At 40.5% G+C, this 21,367-nt stretch overlaps 1 protein-coding gene across 1 annotated transcript in view; it reads left to right on the forward strand.

The window, feature by feature from the left end:
• The window catches only part of PTK6 (protein tyrosine kinase 6), a 29,655-nt gene that overhangs the window by 4,882 nt on the left and 3,406 nt on the right, over positions 1-21,367 (forward strand). Inside the window, exons 2-7 of the mRNA XM_073580875.1 lie at positions 5,042-5,163; positions 7,281-7,444; positions 10,285-10,456; positions 12,843-13,001; positions 13,808-13,989; positions 14,259-14,412. Of these exons, the coding sequence (XP_073436976.1) occupies positions 5,042-5,163; positions 7,281-7,444; positions 10,285-10,456; positions 12,843-13,001; positions 13,808-13,989; positions 14,259-14,412 (953 nt within the window). The remainder of the gene's footprint in view (positions 1-5,041; positions 5,164-7,280; positions 7,445-10,284; positions 10,457-12,842; positions 13,002-13,807; positions 13,990-14,258; positions 14,413-21,367) is intronic.

Below are 21,367 nucleotides of genomic sequence, written 5' to 3' on the forward strand. Positions count from 1 at the left end.
TGGCTTATCAGGAGAACTATACTACATTTCTAACTGTAGGTATTTGATAATATTATTATTATTACACCCATTACATATTGGGATAGGATCTTGAAGATGGGATTACCCCTTTAAGTTTTCCTTATAATGGTTTTAGGACAATTTGCAACAGGAGTCTCTCATCCGCAAAACTCCAATTAAACTGCTAGTACAGTCACACAGGGGACTTAGGCTATGTGCACACGATGCAGATATCCAGCGGATCCGCTGCAGATTTTACCGCACAGAAACGTTGCATATCCGCATTGTGATGTACAGTACCATTAAAAGCAATGAAAAAAAAACGCTGTGCAGACGTTGCGGATTTTTCTGCGCGGTTTTCCTGCGGTACAAAATCTGCAGCATGTTACTTCTTTTGTGCGGTTTTCCACCTCTCCTGTCTCCAAATCCGCAGGGGGGAATAAGCAGTGGAAAACCGCACAAAAACCGCAAGAAAACCGCAGGAAAAATGGAAGAAATCCGCAGGAAAAATGTAGGTCATTTGACCTGCGGACTTCTTCCATTCTGCGCGGAAAAATCCGCAGGGCTAAAAAGTCCGTCTGCACTCAGCCTTACACCTCTATAAAAAAAAATCTTGCCTGTACGACAGATTTTACTACTTTTGCTGTCTAGGAAAACTGGTTTATTTAATATGTAAATCAGGGCTCCTCGGTGCTACCTTGTTGTGGCCAAGTGCTCAGTACACCATTCCGCCCCCTCATGTAGCGTGGAGTGTGTCTCCGCTTAGCTTGATGGACAGGGTCGCTTGTCCAGAGTGAGTGCTCCTCGCCCTAAAGCTCAGTGGCAGGGCCGGCCCGAGAGATTACGGCGCCCTAGGCGAAACTATTTTGTTGCGCCCCTACTATTCTTGGCAGTAGATGAAAACTTGGGATATAAATTTAGGAGCAAAATAAACCACAACAACAATGATTAATTAACTCTCTCCTAACTCTTTAATCTTCTGAGAAGTTGTATAGGACAAATATATACAAAGTAATCAATAACACAAAACAAAAACGACCATAGGTAATTAAAATTTTTGTTTCCTTGCCTTTTTTTTTTAAAAGGATGACACTAAGTCACCGAGATTAATTTGTTTAGCAACTTCAGATTCTATTGAAATTGTTGCCAACCCAACCAACCTCTCTTGCATCATATTTGCCCTTAAATATGTACACTTTTCTTTCCATCCCTAAAACTTTTTGCCTTTTGAAAAGATTTTTTATAATTTTTTCTATTTTTTCTCTGGCGCCCCCTTTGGGTCGGCGCCCTAGGAGGCCGCCTAGTTCGCCTATACGTTTGGGCCGGCCCTGCTCAGCGGTGCTCATGTAGTGTTAATGTTCTTCCTCACCCCAGACTGTAGCGACTGTTCACTACACTGATACACCTGGAGCGGCCACAACCAAAGAATTTCTGGGGAATTTCTAGCTGACTAAGCATATTTATTTTGCTCTTTGCTCTCTTATCTCAGTTTACAGGTCACATTGCAGCTCCAAGGACAGTGCCGGCAGTTTTATAGCTCTGTTATTAATATTGGTCAAAGTCACTTCTTCCTCCGGTGACCACAAGGACATGGTTCCTCCATAATGGCCAATCGTTCAGATTCCTTGCTTGTCACAGTCCATCTTGTTGCCATTCTTTCTCTTGTGTTGGTACACTTGCTCTTCCTCATCCATTGCTGTCTCTCCTGATGAGTGGGGACTTCTCATAATGCATCCAAAATACTATAAAGTCTCATTTTGGTCATGGCTGAAGGTAACACCACTGCTGGAAGGAGTGTTCTTCAATGCACGTTGGTAACAAGATCCTGTCTAGGATCTAGTTATTTGGATTTCCAACCAGGACTAGAATCAAAATCTACGTCTTTGGTTACTTCTCACCATAAAGGGTTGTAGAGAGTACTAGCACCATCACAACAGTGTACTCCATGGTCTTGGTGGAGATGGTTGGTGAGGTCTCCAGATGGTGGATAAGAGTCCAGATGATGATTTTTAGACCTGGTTTCCTTCTTTTCAGCCCTTAATTGCTATCATGTGATGGGGCTGATTACTTCACTGTAACGGGAGACTATTGTGACAAAACTAAGCATATTATTCAGATGACGCATATATTGTATAAAGCAGGTGCATACAGCTGGGTTTAAGGATGTGAGATGCGACTTAAAATATGGGAAAGAAACCAGGTGTGTACGACCTATAAGAATTCTTCCTGTTCTTAGAAACTTCTGAAAAAATATTTGTCAGTCGCCCTCCGGACCAGTTTTTGTATTGGTGCCCGGGATCTCCAAGTTTGACCTCTCTCTAAATATGCATTGTTTCTACAATGATAAACTGGCCCTAGATGGCGTTCTTGCACAGTATATGGATCCTATGCGGTATGATGTCATTGTAAGGGGTTGTCTTATGCCTTTAAATCTCCATGTTGTTATTATGTATATATACAGTGCCTTGCGAAAGTATTAGGCCCCCTGGAACTTTTCAACCTTTTCCCACATATCATGCTTCAAACATAAAGATACCAAATGTAAATTTTTGGAGAAGAATCAACAATAAATGGGGACACAATTGTGAAGTTGAACGAAATTTATTGCTTATTTTAAATTTTTGTGGGAATTCAAAAACTGAAAAGTGGGGCGTGCAATATTATTCGGCCCCTTTAACTTAATACTTTGTTGCGCCATTTTTGCTGCGATTACAGCTGCAAGTCGCTTGGGGTATGTCTCTGTCAGTTTTGTACATCAAGAGACTGAAATTCTTGCCCATTCTTCCTTGGCAAACAGTTCGAGCTCAGTGAGGTTTGATGGAGATCGTTTGTGACCAGCAGTTTTCAGCTCTTTCCACAGATTCTCGATTGGATTCAGGTCTGGACTTTGACTTGGCTATTCTAACACCTGTATACATTTATTTGTGAACCATACCATTGTAGATTTTGCTTTATGCTTGGGATCATTGTCTTGTTGGAAGACAAATCTCTGTCCCAGTCTCAGGTCTTTTGCAGACTCCAACAGTTTTTCTTCAAGAATGGTCCTGTATTTGTCTCCATCCATCTTCCCATCAATTTTAACCATCTTCCCTGTCCCTGCTGAAGAAAAGCAGCCCCAAGCCATGATGCTGCCACCACGTTTGACAGTGGGGATGGTGTGTTCAGGGTGATGAGCTGTGTTGCCTTTACGCCAAACATATCGTTTGGCATTGTTGCCAAAAAGTTCGATTTTGGCTTCATCTGACCAGAGCACATTCTTCCACATGTTTGGTGTGTCTCCTAGGTGGCTTGTTGCAAACTTTAAACGACACTTTTTATGGGTATCTTTGAGAAAAGGCTTTCTTTTTGCCACTCTTCCATAAAGGCCAGATTTGTGCAGTGTACAACTGATTGTTGTCCTATGGACAGACTGTCCAACCTCAGCTGTAGATCTCTGCAGTTGATCCAAAGTGATCATGGGCCTCTTGGCTGCATCTCTGATCAGTTTCTCCTTATTTGAGATGAAAGTTTAGAGGGACGGCCGGGCCTTGGTAGATTTGCAGTGGTATGATACTCATTCCATTTCAATATGATTGCTTGCACAGTTCTCCTTGGGATGTTTAAAGTTTTGGAAATCATTTTGTATCCAAATCTGTCTTTAATCTTCTCCACAACAGTATCACGGACCTGCCTGTTGTGTTCCTTGGTCTTCATGATGCTCTCTGTGCTTCAAACAGAACCCTGAGACTATCACAGAGCAGGTGAATTATATGGAGACTTGATTACACACAGGTGGATTATATTTATCATTAGTCATTTAGGACAACATTGGATCATTCAGAAATCCACAATGAACTTCTGGAGTGAGTTTGCTGCACTGAAAGTAAGGGGGCCGAATAATATTGCATGCCCCACTTTTCAGTTTTTGAATTTCCACAAAAATTTAAAATAAACAATAAATTTCGTTCTTCTTCACAATTGTGTCCCACTTGTTGATTCTTCACCAAAAATTTACAATTGGCATCTTTCTATATGAAGCATGATATGTGGGAAAAGGTTGAAAAGTTCCAGGGGGCCGAATACTTTCGCAAGACACTGTATATTTATATATTTTATACCGATGTAGAGTTCTAATGTATATTTCATGTTGCTGCATTATTTATATATTATGTGTTATTATGTCTCTGCACCATGTATATGATAGGGACAGTGCAGTTTGGGTTATGGTCACTAGATGGGGCACTGAGTCACTACTTGGTAGATATGTAGTACACACAAGAGTTAATTGTAGGAGGGGTTAGCTGTAGGTCTTCCTGTAGTAGTCAGTCAGGGGCCTGACCCCGGTGTGCTCGGGTGGGCTATATGCCCAAGCTGCCTAACTACCCCATAAAGTTAAAGCTATTGCCCAGCCGTCCAGGGGTTACATAGAGAAGAACAAGGTACAGCAGAACCAGCAGTAGAGAGGAAAAGAAGGAAGTAGAGGAAGATTGAAGGTCACCATAAAAGTGTACGGGCAGGTCACTCCAGTATGTGGCGGATAGCCTCGTGGGCTGGATCTCTGATGTCCAGGGCGAAACGGACGGGAGAATATTTCACCATGGTAACGCTTGTCAGGGAGGACACTAAGGGGTTGTCTGAGATGCTCCGTCCCGCGGAAACAATTAGTGACGTAAGGAACAGTGAAGGGAAAGATTAAGTATTGTGCCGTCTTTACTGTGATGAAAATGCTGAATACTATGTGGATGTGCTGTGTCCTGAAGCAAATAAATTTGTTCAGTTAAGAGTTGCCCTGGACTGTGTCTCTATTCATTGGAATCCAGGATCAGTTTCAAGTCAACGCAGCAAAGAAGACGCTGAAAGCACCGTGAGTACTGATTGTACCATACAAGCGAAGACGTACCGTTTTCCTGTTGAGGGTGGCCAGGGTATACAATGCCCGAGATACACAACCATGACTACCGCCCTGGCCGACCTTTACATCATCATATCTTGCAGCATGACATCACCAGGGCAATATTACGGTCCCAGAATCAACTTCTAACTCTAATAATTGTCCCCCCAGATGGTTTTTTGGAGACCTGTCGAGGACGGAGGCTGTTTCTCTCCTTAAGAAAGAAGGAAATACAATGGGATCTTTCCTGGTTCGTGTTAGTGACAAACAAGGCTTCTCGTATGCTCTATCAGGTATATCAAACTTTGAAATGTTAGATGTTTCTTGCATTATAGCTTTGACAGTGGCTGTCAATCATCTCTACTAGAATCTTTAATGGCAAATATGTTTAGATATATTATACATTATTTCTCCTGTAGTGATCCTCAGTTACATGGATTCCTGTATTATACTCTAGAGCTGCACTCACTATTCTGATAGTGGAGTCTGTAGGAATATGTTTGATGCAACAACTCCATTCCTGTCGATGAGTGTTTGGTTGCTAGATTTGTATGCTGTTTATAAAGTTAGAACCAAAAAAATTCCCAGAGGCTCACATAGGGAGAGCATGTGACTATATTTCCTGTTTTTCCAGTGTCTGTGTATGAGAGAAGCAGCCTGCTGTAGATGCTGCACAGATAGAGACACACAAATGATTTATTCCTGATCTATTAAGCTTATCATATATTGTTCCTGTTTGTTCATGAATAAAGAAGCTCTGTTGTCACGCCTGGAGAGTATCCTGAATAATCCGCTGTCGACAGAGTCACTGTGTACATACATTAGATTACTTATCCTGTACTGATCCTGAGTTACATCCTGTATTATACTCCAGAGCTGCACTTACTATTCTGTTGGTGGAGTCACTGTGTACATACATTACATTACTTATCCTGTACTGATCCTGAGTTACATCCTGTATTATACTCCAGAGCTGCACTCACTATTCTGCTGGTGGAGTCACTGTGTACATACATTACTTATCCTGTACTGATCCTGAGTTACATCCAGTATTATACTCCAGAGCTGCACTCACTATTCTGCTGGAGGAGTCACTGTGTACATACATTACTTATCCTGTACTGATCCTGAGTTACATCCAGTATTATACTCCAGAGCTGCACTCACTATTCTGCTGGAGGAGTCACTGTGTACATACATTACATTACTTACAGGGGCGTAGCTATCACGGTCGCAGCAGTCACCATTGCGACCGGGCCCAGGGGAAGTCAGGGGCCTGGCAAGTCAGACCATGTCTCCCAACCGTCCCGATTCTCACAGGACAGTCTCGTTTTTGACCCCCCTCGCATCCCACCTGGGAGTCTATTCTTCCTGCACTGAGCCACCACGTTCCCCCATGCACCCAGTCCTCGCCCTCCCAGATAGACCCACCCCAGCACCCCACAACCTGCAATGATATCCTAGGCTGTTCTTTTCTGTGCGCACAGGACCTGTGATGAGGTCACAGGAGGGGAGGAGTCAGTGGGGTCACATGATCAGGAGCCTCGATGTCTGCAGGACTCTGTGGTGCTGGTTGCTATGGTCCTCGATGAGGGGAAGTTTATGTGTGGGGTCAGGAGGGGTTTACAGGGTGGATGTAGCAGAGCTGTGTGTGTAAAAGGTGTACGGAGCTGTGTGTGTATGAGGTGCACGGAGCAGAGCCGTGTGTGTACAAGGTGTATGGAGTGGAGCCGTGTGTGTACGAGGTGTACGGAGCAGAGCCGCGTGTGTACGAGGTGTACGGAGCAGAGCCGTGTGTGTACGAGGTGTACGGAGCAGAGCCGTGTGTGTACGAGGTGTATGGAGCGGAGATGTGTATACAGAGCGGAGCCGCGCGTGTGCGAGGTGTACGGAGCAGAGCTGCGTGTGTACAAGGTGTACGGAGAGGAGCCACGTGTGTATTTTGGCATGGGGGGCCCCCATTTGAAAGTTTGCACCGGGGCCCATAACTTTGTAGTTACGCCACTGATTACTTATCCTGTGCTAATCCGGAGTTATATCCTAAATTGTACTCCAGAGCGACATTCACTATTTTGCTGGCGTCACAGCTGAAATCTTCCAGCATTTTCTACTTATTGCACGTGTGGCTTACATTTTGGGAAGTGTCACCTTTACAGCAGATACAGGAAGACATAATTGCCCTCTGCATTGTAGGACACAGACTTGACCTGTTAGGAGCTTATTTAGTAACAGTCTTGCTGATTTTATTGAAAATCATCAGAATTGTGAATGCAGCTCTGGAGTAACACAGAAGCTATAGTATAGGATCCGCACAAATTACGTATTATATGCTCAGCTTTTTTGCACCAAAATCTTTCTGCCACCCCCACAATGTAATGTACATAAATAACTGGGAATCTTTACATTCCAGCGCGGGATCAGAACACTGTACGACACTTCAAGATCCTTCAGGACGAGCAGGGGGAATATCACGTGAACTCCTCCAGCTTCTTTCCAGATTTGAATAAATTAGTTGAATACTACAAAGTGAAGTCATTAGCGAAGGGTCTGCTGCTGACTTCCCCCTGTCTGAAGGTGAGTGGCCAGGAGGTGACGCAATATTTTGGAAGAGAATCTATGATCTTCAATATCGGCAACTACTACTTGTCAGTAATTGGGGCCGTCTCCGTGCTGCTGTGAGGGTCGTACGCCTGCTGTATCCTGGGAACTCAATACTGAAACAGGTCAATTCAGAAGACTGAGAACATCACGAGTCTACCTGTAACAACCCAAGAGAGCGAACTAACTGGCCCCCTTAGTAGAGACGCCGCTCCTGCCACCATTAGAGTCCTATGACTAAGAATGCACACCAGGCACTCGGAACTCGTCAGCAACTTGATTTTAATATGGCTTAATTTGCCACAATATAATATATTTTTTTCTTTATTCCTGGAGTGCCATCAATCTCCTTTTTTCCTGATTCTGCTATGCTAACTAGCTTGGACGTGCACCCTCCACATGTGAAATGGCTCGTCTAATTTGGATTCCTCTCGTGGCAGCTCCAAGACCTCCCTCCATGCACCTCTCTAAAAAGGGAATTTAGACCGCCAGGGTCTTTACTATTTACCCCTTCATTGCTCTAGACCACCAGGGTCTTCACCATTTACCCCTTCATTGCTCTAGACTACCAAGAACTTTACCATTTACTTTCACTGCTCTGGACCACCAGGAATTCTTGCACTCATGCCTTCATTGCTCTACATCCCAAGGGACTTTACTATTTAACACTGCATTGCTCTAGACCACCAGGGTCTTTACTTACCCCTTCAATGCTCTCGACTACCAAGGTCGTCACCAGTTACCACTTCATTGCTCTAGACTACCTGGGACTTTATTATTTACCCTTTCATTGCCCTGCACTAGTGATGAGCGAGTATACTCGTTGCTCCGGTTTTCCCGAGCATGCTCGGGTGTTCTCCGAGTATTTTGGCGTGCTCGGAGATTTAGTTTCTGTCGCCGCAGCTGCATGATTTGTGGCTGCTGGACAGGCTGAATACATGTGTGGAATGCCTGTTTGTTAGGGAATCCCCACATGTATTCAGGCTGTCTATTAGCCGTAAATCATGCAGCTACTTCGACAAAAAATTAAATCTCCGAGCACGCCAAGATACTCGAAGGTCACCCGAGCATGCTCGGGAAAACCCGAGCAACGAGTATACTCGCTCATCACTACTCTGCACCACCAGAGACTCCACCATTTACCTCTTCCAGGAACACCAGAGATTTTAGTGGGTCGCCCTCCCAGGGCTGTGGGGTACTCAGTACCGGGCCGGTATCTCAGGGGGAAGGTGTCACAGCAGCGGTGACCTGGTCCGTGGCCCTGGGCGCCCAAGTAAAAGGGGAATTGAATGATGGAATAAAGTTGAATGGTTCGGGACGCCACCTGTGGTGTTCGGCAAGGGAGATGTTAAGCCGATGCTGCATGCAGATCCTCTGGGACTGGTATGGCGCAGGAAAGATGTTATAGCTCCCCACAGGTGAAGCTGTAGTCCCAGGGCAGTGTAGATAAGCGTTGCAGGAATGGTGCAGTGTAGGCACAGGGATGTAGCGGTGCCAGGTGTGTGGCGCAGGAATGAGTGAAGGACACCAGGGCATGTAGTTCCAAAGCTTTACTCACAGTCTGTAGTACACACAGGTGCCTGCCTCCGTGCCGTGTCCTCCGGGTCAGGGACTCAGTCAACCTCCAGACAAGATGGAATGCTCCCTTCCAACGCTCCGCCAACATGTGCCTTTCTGAACGTCTCCTCTTTAGCGCCTTTAAGTGTGAAGTACTCCTAGTACTGAGTTACACTGGAGTGCCTCCTGACAGATGTTCCCAAGAACTCTACTTGTATGGCAGACAGCTGTAGCCTGCTTCGGGGACTCCTTGCTACTAAGTTCTGGCTCACTTCTCTGATGCTGTTGTGCCCCCAAGTCTTGTGTGGGAATAAAGTGGTAACAACTTCTATTCCTCCGGTGTCTGCTGCAGGACCATTAGTATCCGTACAACCTTGGGGCCCGGGCCCCGGCCTTGCACTTAGAAGTTCTAGGAAGGGTTCTCTTCTAACCCACGTCCTCTGTTCTCTCTTACTCCTCATGTTCCGTACTAATCTTTCTTTCTATGGAGAATCAGGATTTCAGTCTATGTCGCTCTCTCTCTCTTCCTTTCCTGTGCCAGCATACCCAGGTCACTGGGATCTGCTGCAGCACTTCCATCCATCTATCCCTCTCTCTGGGGATCTTCTTCTCTTACTGCTTACTGACCAACTGACTGACAGACTGACTGACTGCCTAAAGTCCTAAACTCTTCCCACTCTCTTTAATGTAAACTAAGCTCCACCCACCTCCCAGCACGTTTCGTGTTCCAAGCAGGGAGCCACCAATGGGTGCTTTGCTGCACTCCAAGCAGGGAGCCGCCGAAGGTGCTTTGCTACACTACTGTGTTGTGTGGGATGCAGGTGTTGGAGTGTGGTCAGGAGTCTCCACCCTACCTGGATGGTGGGGTACCACACCTCAGGAGGAGATGCAGTACCTCTGTAGCACTTAATGTTTCGTTGCTCTCGAGACCACCAGGGACTTTACCCTTTACCCTCTTATTGCTGTAGGCCAGCAAAGGCTTAACTATTTACCTCTTCATTGCTGTAATTGCTGTAGATCACACAAGACTTTATATTTTACCCTTGATTGCTCTCCAGCATTAAGGACTTTATCAGTTATGCCTTCATTGCTCTCTATACTTTTTTTTTTATTGCTCCAGACCACCAGGGACTTTACCTTTTACCCCATTGCTATTTAAGCATTACTTGGATACACTTTTTGGGCCTTTTATGGCAGTAGAAAACAAGAGGCAGCTAACTACAACTAATTTAGCACTTTATCTTACACCTTCTGTGCAGGATGAGCCCACAAACACTGAGTTGAGCCTACTTCCAGCTGACGAATGGGAGAGACCCCGGGAGGAATTCCAACTGGCACGGAAGCTGGGATCAGGGAACTTTTCTCAGGTCTTTGAGGGATACTGGCTTGGAAGATTAAAAATTAAAGTGGCAATTAAGACAATTAATCAAGGTGAGTGATAGCATTGGATGATTTAAAGGGGATATTTACTTTCATGTGACTACTGGCTGAAACATTGTTTCTACATATAACTCAAGCTAAAAATTTTTGGAGTCGGTGTTTGTTCTTGTTGCCTCCTACAGGCCATTACTGTTCATCTACACTCTGCTGATCCAGATAATGCTATTTCAACAACTGACCACTAGGTGCCAGTATAATACACACAAATAATGTCTAAAGCTTGGCGCCTTGTCATGACCTCAGTATGTGAAGCTCTGAGTGAATATTCAGGTTAAACCTCTCAACTGCCCAGACAACAATAAACCAAATGTAGCGTGAGCTGAATATATAAATGATGCATTGAAGCGCTTAAAGGGCAAGTGCCACTATTTTATTTGCATTATATAATGTTACGTGTGCAAAAATGATTGGACCCTCTGGTGTCAAAAGCAGTTTCACAAAATCATACTGTAATATTAATATCATGTATGTATGTAGTATGTAATATCAGTCTATGCCTGATGAAGAATATAAAGTAGATATGACAGGCTCAAACCCCAACTTAGGTGCTCTGGGAAAAAACAAGACTAAAGTATAGGAGTAACCCCGGCACACTAATAACATGAAAGTAAAGTCTTCTCAACGACAGTCTTTAATTGTTGTGATTTTATTGATTGTGAAAAAAAAAAGGGTGGTGTTACAATCCAAAAAAGGGTGGTGTTACAATCCAAAAAAGGGTGGTGTTACAATCCAACATTTCAGCTCTACATCTCGAGCTTATCCCTGATGAAAGCTCGAGATGTAGAGCTGAAATGTTGGATTGTAACACCACCCTTTTTTGGATTGTAACACCAGCCTTTTTTTCACAATCAATAAAATCACAACAATTAAAGACTGTCGTTGAGAAGACTTTACTTTCATGTTATTAGTGTGCCGGGGTTACTCCTATACTTTATGCCTGATGAAGAGAACTGAGTAGTCTCGAAAGCTTGCAATGTGTTACCATCCTTTCAGTTAGCCATTAAAAGGTATCAACCACTGAGGACTCTCAATTCTGAATATTTTACTGTAATATTAGGGATCATTCAGATGTCCTTGCAAATCAGACCACTAATGCACGGACGGGTGAAAGGTCTCCTGACCCGAGCGTGACAGCTTCATGTATTTCTAGGAGACTGACGCTTGGGTCGGGAGAGTCGTCAGTCAGTCCGTGCAGTGCAGTCCAAAACTGGACCGAGATCCAGGGTTGTCTGTAGAGCGTAAAGGGGTTGTCCAGTGATAATTGATCATGGGGTCCAAGCGCTTGGACTCAGACTGATCGACAGACCTGGAAATTTTCCTCCTCAACAGGGCGCTTTTATCCCCTCTACAAAAGTTGAGCGGCAGAACGGATGCCCCACCACAGCTTAAAGAGTTTTATAAAGTCCATGCAATGGGAAAAGGGGGGGGCATAAATACTGAGCCCATCTGTACTTGGTGACTAAATCCTGCACCATGCTGGACCCCCTTTATTCCACCATGCACCATGCTGGGCCCCCTTTATTCCACCATGCACCATGATGGGCCCCCTTTATTCCACCATGCACCATGTGGCCCCCTTTATTCCACCATGCACCATGCTGGGCCCTCTTTAATTCACCATGCACTATGATGAGAGCCCCCTTTATTCCACCATGCACCATGATAAGCCCCCTTTATTCCACCATGCACCATGATAAGCCCCCTTTATTCCATCATGCACCATGATGGGCCCCCTTTATTTCACTATGCACCATGATGGGCTCCCTTTATTCCACCATGCACCATGATGGTCCCCCTTTATTCCATCATGCACCATGATGGGCCCCCTTTATTCCACCATGCATCATGATGATGGGCCCCCTTTATTCCACCATGCACCATGATGAGCCCCCTTTATTCCATCATGCACCATGATGGGCCCCCTTTATTCCACCATGTACCATAATGGGCCCTCATTTTTCAACCATGCACCATGATGGTCCCCCTTTATTCCACCATGCACCATGATGGACCTCCTTTATTCCACCATGCATCATGGTGGGCCCCCTTTATTCCACCATGCACCATGATGAGCCCCCCTTTATTCCATCATGCACCATGATGGGCCCCCTTTATTCCACCATGTACCATAATGGGCCCTCATTATTCAACCATGCACCATGATGGACCCCCTTTATTCCACCATGTACCATAATGGGCCCTCCTTTATTCCATCATGCACTATGATGGGCCCCCTTTATTGCACCATGCAGTATGATGAGCCCCCTTAATTCCGTGTGCACCTCTGCCCCTTTTCACCACTGTGATCATTATCAATGCAACAGCTCAAGTTGTTGTTTTTTTTTGTAATACTTTTCCTTCTCCTCAATATCTTCAGAGGTGACCACTCAGGAAACCTTTATAAGGGAAACGTCATTTCTGAAGACCCTCCGGCATCGTAATCTGTTATCCCTGTATGCCGTATGTTCAGTGGGAAACCCCTTTTATATAATCACCGAGCTTCTGACCAAGGGGGACCTGCTTAACTTTCTGAGAGGTGAGTGTTGCCGATTATGGATATTATTATGCATCCTTGTTTACCAGGAGCCAGAATAACCGAAATAAATGTAGAAATTAGCATTTCAGGCTCCTTTGGTGTCTGTGGGTTGTCATTTGTGTGTTAACACTTCAATTTTGGAGTATCTATCCATGTGTACTCAATGAGCGAAAGTAAGGATGAAACTTGTACGGGAGGAAACATGAATGCTTGTGGTGATCAAAGAAAAGGCTCATAGGTGCACGTGCCCTGGCTGCCACACTTCCAGCTACACCCCTGCTATCTATTGTCCAATTTTTCAGTTTTTACAATGCTGCTCTGAAGTACAAATTGCAGCTCTATCACTAAGATGCATTAAAAACTGATTGACATATTGCTATGAGGTGGACATTCCCTTTAAGGAAAATCTTTCACTAGCCATAAATGTCATTTTGTTAAACTGATGTAAATGTCACCATTTTCCTGAATCCTGCGTTGTTTTTCTTTTCTCCCTGAGCCTCTCCATTCCTGAGATATGGCCTCTTCTTCCTAGAATATAAATGTGGTCTTTTTAGCCAACTGGGTATGATCACACATAGGGACACACCCACTTGGCTTAAAAGGTTTAGATTTCCTATTAGGGAAGAAAGGGAGCATATCTCAGCAAAGGAAAGGCCTAGGGACAAAAGAAAAACAACGCCGAATTCAGGAGAACAGCGGCAATTGCACCAAGTAGAAAAAAATTCCATATTTCTGTCATCTAGCAAGAATTCTTTTGGAGAATCCCTGTTTACATTTTTACCATTATTTGTTGAATGTTTCCCCAGGTAATGAAGGGAACCAGCTAAATATTGATGGGCTCCTGGATATAGCGGGTCAGATAGTAGACGGAATGCATTACCTGGAGACCAAAAATTGCGTCCATCGTGATTTGGCCGCCAGAAATATCCTCATTGGACAAAATAATATTTGCAAGATCGCAGACTTTGGCTTGGCAAGATTTATTAAGGTAAGAAAAGTTGAATACTATAAGAGGGCCTCATTTTTCAGTGGACAATCAGGGAATAACAAAAAAAAATGTTTACCTGTATCTGCCACTAGGGGAAGCTCACTACGCTAGAGTTCCCTACATGCAGATTTATACAGTTGCCAAAGAGTTAAATGGAGCATGTATAAACCTAAATGCAGTGAGCTCCACCTAGTGGTGGCTTATTTAACTCTACCATGATATGAAAGAAAGCAGAGATTTGGATTGAAATATTTGTTGTTTCTTCTTAGGATGAACTGTACGTATCACACTCGAAGGAAGTGCCTTATAAATGGACGGCACCAGAGGCTTTAGCGTATGGCCGGTACACCCTCAAGTCAGATGTCTGGTCCTATGGCGTTTTATTATATGAGATCATGAGCAGGGGAATGATCCCATATATAGGTAACTAGGGTATTAATGTTTCTGATGTCCTGTCTTCATGTATGTTGAAATAATGAACATGCCAGTATAACCTGGGTATATTTTGTTTATAATTATATATGTACAGCTGGTATAAGTTATACATCTTCTGTATATAGTGATATGGAGCATGCTGGTATAACCTGGGTATCTCCTGTATATAATTATATATGTACAGCTGGTATAAGTTATACATCTTCTGTATATAGTGATATGGAGCATGCTGGTATAACCTGGGTATCTCCTGTATATAATTATATATGTACAGCTGGTATAAGTTATACATCTTCTGTATATAGTGATATGGAGCATGCTGGTATAACCTGGGTATCTCCTGTATATAATTATATATGTACAGCTGGTATAAGTTATACATCTTCTGTATATAGTGATATGGAGCATGCTGGTATAACCTGGGTATCTCCTGTACATAATTATATATGTACAGCTGGTATATAGTTGTACTTCTTCTGTATATAGTGATATGGAGCATGCTGGTATAACCTGGGTATCTCCTGTATATAATTATATATGTACAGCTGGTATAAGTTATACATCTTCTGTATATAGTGATATGGAACATGCTGGTATAACCTGGGTATCTCCTGTATATAATTATATATGTACAGCTGGTATAAGTTATACATCTTCTGTATATAGTGATATGGAGCATGCTGGTATAACCTGGGTATCTCCTGTACATAATTATATATGTACAGCTGGTATATAGTTGTACTTCTTCTGTATATAGTGATATGGAGCATGCTGGTATAACCTGGATATCTCCTGTATATAATTATATATGTACAGCTGGTATAAGTTATAAATCTTCTGTATATAGTGATATGGAACATGCTGGTATAACCTGGGTATCTCCTGTATATAATTATATATGTACAGCTGGTATAAGTTATACATCTTCTGTATATAGTGATATGGAGCATGCTGGTATAACCTGGGTATATTCTGTATATAATTATATATGTACAGCTGGTATAAGTTATACATCTTCTGTATATAGTAATATGGAGCATGCTGGTATAACCTGGGTATCTCCTGTATATAATTATATATGTACAGCTGGTATAAGTTATACATCTTCTGTATATAGTGATATGGAGCATGCTGGTATAACCTGGGTATCTCCTGTATATAATTATATATGTACAGCTGGTATAAGTTATATATCTTCTGTATATAGTGATATGGAGCATGCTGGTATAACCTGGGTATCTCCTGTATATAATTATATATGTACAGCTGGTATAAGTTATACATCTTCTGTATATAGTGATATGGAGCATGCTGGTATAACCTGGGTATCTCCTGTATGTAATTATATATGTACAGCTGGTATAAGTTATATATCTTCTGTATATAGTGATATGGAGCATGCTGGTATAACCTGGGTATATTCTGTATATAATTATATATGTACAGCTGGTATAAGTTATACATCTTCTGTATATAGTGATATGGAGCATGCTGGTATAACCTGGGTATCTCCTGTATATAATTATATATGTACAGCTGGTATAAGTTATATATCTTCTGTATATAGTGATATGGAGCATGCTAGTATAACCTGGGTATATTCTGTATATAATTATATATGTACAGCTGGTATAAGTTATACATCTTCTGTATATAATTATATATAATATATATATATATACATATACAGCTGGTATAAGTTATATATCTTCTGTATGTAGTGATATGGAGCATGCTGGTATAACCTGGGTATATTCTGTATATAATTATATATGTACAGCTGGTATAAGTTATACATCTTCTGTATATAATTATATATATATATATATATATATATATATATATATATATATATATATATACATATACAGCTGGTATAAGTTATATATCTTCTGTATGTAGTGATATGGAGCATGCTGGTATAACCTGGGTATCTCCTGTATATAATTATATATGTACAGCTGGTATAAGTTATACATCTTCTGTATATAGTGATATGGAGCCTGCTGGTATAACCTGGGTATCTCCTGTATATAATTATATATGTACAGCTGGTATAAGTTATACATCTTCTGTATATAGTGATATGGAGCATGCTGGTATAACCTGGGTATATTCTGTATATAATTGTATATGTGCAGCTGGTATAAGTTATACATCTTCTGTATACAGTGATATGGAGCATGCTGGTATAACCTGGGTATATTCTGTATATAATTATATATGTACACCTGGTATAAGTTATACATCTTCTGTATATAGTGATATGGAGCATGCTGGTATAACCTGGGTATATTCTGTATACAATTATATATGTATAGCTGGTATAAGTTATACATCTTCTGTATATAGTGATATGGAGCATGCTGGTATAACCTGGGTATCTCCTGTATATAATTATATATGTACAGCTGGTATAAGTTATACATCTTCTGTATATAGTGATATGGAGGATGCTGTATAACCTGGGTATCTCCTGTATATAATTATGTATGTACAGCTGGTATAAGTTATGCATCTTCTGTATATAGTGATATGGAGCATGCTGGTATAACCTGGGTATCTCCTGTATATAATTATATATGTACAGCTGGTATAAGTTATACATCTTCTGTATATAGTGATATGGAGCATGCTGGTATAACCTGGGTATATTCTGTATATAATTGTATATGTGCAGCTGGTATAAGTTATACATCTTCTGTATACAGTGATATGGAGCATGCTGGTATAACCTGGGTATATTCTGTATATAATTATATATGTACACCTGGTATAAGTTATACATCTTCTGTATATAGTGATATGGAGCATGCTGGTATAACCTGGGTATATTCTGTATACAATTATATATGTATAGCTGGTATAAGTTATACATCTTCTGTATATAGTGATATGGAGCATGCTGGTATAACCTGGGTATCTCCTGTATATAATTATATATGTACAGCTGGTATAAGTTATACATCTTCTGTATATAGTGATATGGAGGATGCTGTATAACCTGGGTATCTCCTGTATATAATTATGTATGTACAGCTGGTATAAGTTATGCATCTTCTGTATATAGTGATATGGAGCATGCTGGTATAACCTGGGTATCTCCTGTATATAATTATATATGTACAGCTGGTATAAGTTATACATCTTCTGTATATAGTGATATGGAGCATGCTGGTATAACCTGGGTATCTCCTGTATATAATTATATATGTACAGCTGGTATAAGTTATACATCTTCTGTATATAGTGATATGGAGCATGCTGGTATAACCTGGGTATCTCCTGTATATAATTATATATGTACAGCTGGTATAAGTTATACATCTTCTGTATATAGTGATATGGAGCATGCTGGTATAACCTGGGTATCTCCTGTATATAATTATATATGTACAGCTGGTATGTTATACATCTTCTGTATATAGTGATATGGAGCATGCTGGTATAATCTGGGTATATTCTGTACATAATTATATATGTACACCTGGTATAAGTTATACATCTTCTGTATACAGTGATATGGAGCATGCTGGCATAACCTGGGCATCTCCTGTATATAATTATATATGTACAGCTGGTATAAGTTATATATATTCTGTATACAGTGATATGGAGCATGCTGGTATAACCTGGGTATATTCTGTATATAATTATATATGTACAGCTGGTATAAGTTATACATCTTCTGTATACAGTGATATGGAGCATGTTGGTATAACCTGGGTATATTCTGTATATAATTATATATGTACAGCTGGTATAAGTTATACATCTTCTGTATACAGTGATATGGAGCATGTTGGTATAACCTGGGTATATTCTGTATATAATTATATATGTACAGCTGGTATAAGTTATACATCTTCTGTATACAGTGATATGGAGCATGCTGGTATAACCTGGGTATCTCCTGTATATAATTATGTATGTACAGCTGGTATAAGTTATGCATCTTCTGTATATAGTGATATGGAGCATGCTGGTATAACCTGGGTATCTCCTGTATATAATTATATATGTACAGCTGGTATAAGTTATACATCTTCTGTATATAGTGATATGGAGCATGCTGGTATAACCTGGGTGTCTCCTGTATATAATTATATATGTACAGCTGGTATAAGTTATACATCTTCTGTATATAGTGATATGGAGCATGCTGGTATAACCTGGGTATCTCCTGTACATAATTATATATGTACAGCTGGTATATAGTTGTACTTCTTCTGTATATAGTGATATGGAGCATGCTGGTATAACCTGGATATCTCCTGTATATAATTATATATGTACAGCTGGTATAAGTTATACATCTTCTGTATATAGTGATATGGAACATGCTGGTATAACCTGGGTATCTCCTGTATATAATTATATATGTACAGCTGGTATAAGTTATACATCTTCTGTATATAGTGATATGGAGCATGCTGGTATAACCTGGGTATATTCTGTATATAATTATATATGTACAGCTGGTATAAGTTATACATCTTCTGTATATAGTAATATGGAGCATGCTGGTATAACCTGGGTATCTCCTGTATATAATTATATATGTACAGCTGGTATAAGTTATACATCTTCTGTATATAGTGATATGGAGCATGCTGGTATAACCTGGGTATCTCCTGTATATAATTATATATGTACAGCTGGTATAAGTTATATATCTTCTGTATATAGTGATATGGAGCATGCTGGTATAACCTGGGTATCTCCTGTATATAATTATATATGTACAGCTGGTATAAGTTATACATCTTCTGTATATAGTGATATGGAGCATGCTGGTATAACCTGGGTATCTCCTGTATATAATTATATATGTACAGCTGGTATAAGTTATACATCTTCTGTATATAGTGATATGGAGCATGCTGGTATAACCTGGGTATCTCCTGTATATAATTATATATGTACAGCTGGTATGTTATACATCTTCTGTATATAGTGATATGGAGCATGCTGGTATAATCTGGGTATATTCTGTACATAATTATATATGTATAGCTGGTATAAGTTATACATCTTCTGTATATAGTGATATGGAGCATGCTGGTATAACCTGGGTATATTCTGTATATAATTATATATGTACAGCTGGTATAAGTTATACATCTTCTGTATACAGTGATATGGAGCATGCTGGTATAACCTGGGTATATTCTGTATATAATTATATATGTACAGCTGGTATAAGTTATACATCTTCTGTATACAGTGATATGGAGCATGCTGGTATAACCTGGGTATATTCTGTATATAATTATATATGTACAGCTGGTATAAGTTATACATCTTCTGTATATAGTGATATGGAGCATGCTGGTATAACCTGGGTATATTCTGTACATAATTATATATGTACAGCTGGTATAAGTTATACATCTTCTGTATATAGTGATATGGAGCATGCTGGTATAACCTGGGTATCTCCTGCATATAATTATATATGTACAGCTGGTATAAGTTATACATCTTCTGTATATAGTGATATGGAGCATGCTGGTATAACCTGGGTATCTCCTGTATATAATTATATATGTACAGCTGGTATAAGTTATACATCTTCTGTATATAGTGATATGGAGCATGCTGGTATAACCTGGGTATCTCCTGTATATAATTATATATGTACAGCTGGTATAAGTTATACATCTTCTGTATATAGTGATATGGAGCATGCTGGTATAACCTGGGCATCTCCTGTATATAATTATATATGTACAGCTGGTATAAGTTATACATCTTCTGTATATAGTGATATGGAGCATGCTGGTATAACCTGGGTATATTCTGTACATAATTATATATGTACAGCTGGTATAAGTTATACATCTTCTGTATATAGTGATATGGAACATGCTGGTATAAACTGGGTATATTCTGTACATAATTATATATGTACAGCTGGTATAAGTTATACATCTTCTGTATATAGTGATATGGAGCATGCTGGTATAACCTGGGTATATTCTGTACATAATTATATACTGTATGTACAGCTGGTATAAGTTATACATCTTCTGTATATAGTGATATGGAGCATGTTGGTATAACCTGGGTATCTCCTGCATATAATTATATATGTACAGCTGGTATAAGTTATACATCTTCTGTATATAGTGATATGGAGCATGCTGGTATAACCTGGGCATATTCTGTATATAATTATATATGTACAGCTGGTATAAGTTATACATCTTCTGTATATAGTGATATGGAGCATGCTGGTATAACCTGGGTATCTCCTGCATATAATTATATATGTACAGCTGGTATAAGTTATACATCTTCTGTATATAGTGATATGGAGCATGCTGGTATAACCTGGGTATCTCCTGTATATAATTATATATGTACAGCTGGTATAAGTTATACATCTTCTGTATATAGTGATATGGAGCATGCTGGTATAACCTGGGTATATTCTGTACATAATTATATATGTACAGCTGGTATAAGTTATACATCTTCTGTATATAGTGATATGGAACATGCTGGTATAACCTGGGTATATTCTGTATATAATTATATATGTACAGCTGGTATAAGTTATACATCTTCTGTATATAGTGATATGGAGCATGCTGGTATAACCTGGGTATCTCCTGCATATAATTATATATGTACAGCTGGTATAAGTTATACATCTTCTGTATATAGTGATATGGAGCATGCTGGTATAACCTGGGTATCTCCTGTATATAATTATATATGTACAGCTGGTATAAGTTATACATCTTCTGTATATAGTGATATGGAGCATGCTGGTATAACCTGGGTATCTCCTGTATATAATTATATATGTACAGCTGGTATAAGTTATACATCTTCTGTATATAGTGATATGGAGCATGCTGGTATAACCTGGGCATCTCCTGTATATAATTATATAAGTACAGCTGGTATAAGTTATACATCTTCTGTATATAGT

This window comes from Dendrobates tinctorius, unplaced genomic scaffold, assembly GCF_039654945.1.
Source record: "Dendrobates tinctorius isolate UK_male_01 unplaced genomic scaffold, ASM3965494v1 ptg000065l, whole genome shotgun sequence".
Classification (NCBI taxonomy): Eukaryota; Metazoa; Chordata; class Amphibia; order Anura; family Dendrobatidae; genus Dendrobates; species Dendrobates tinctorius.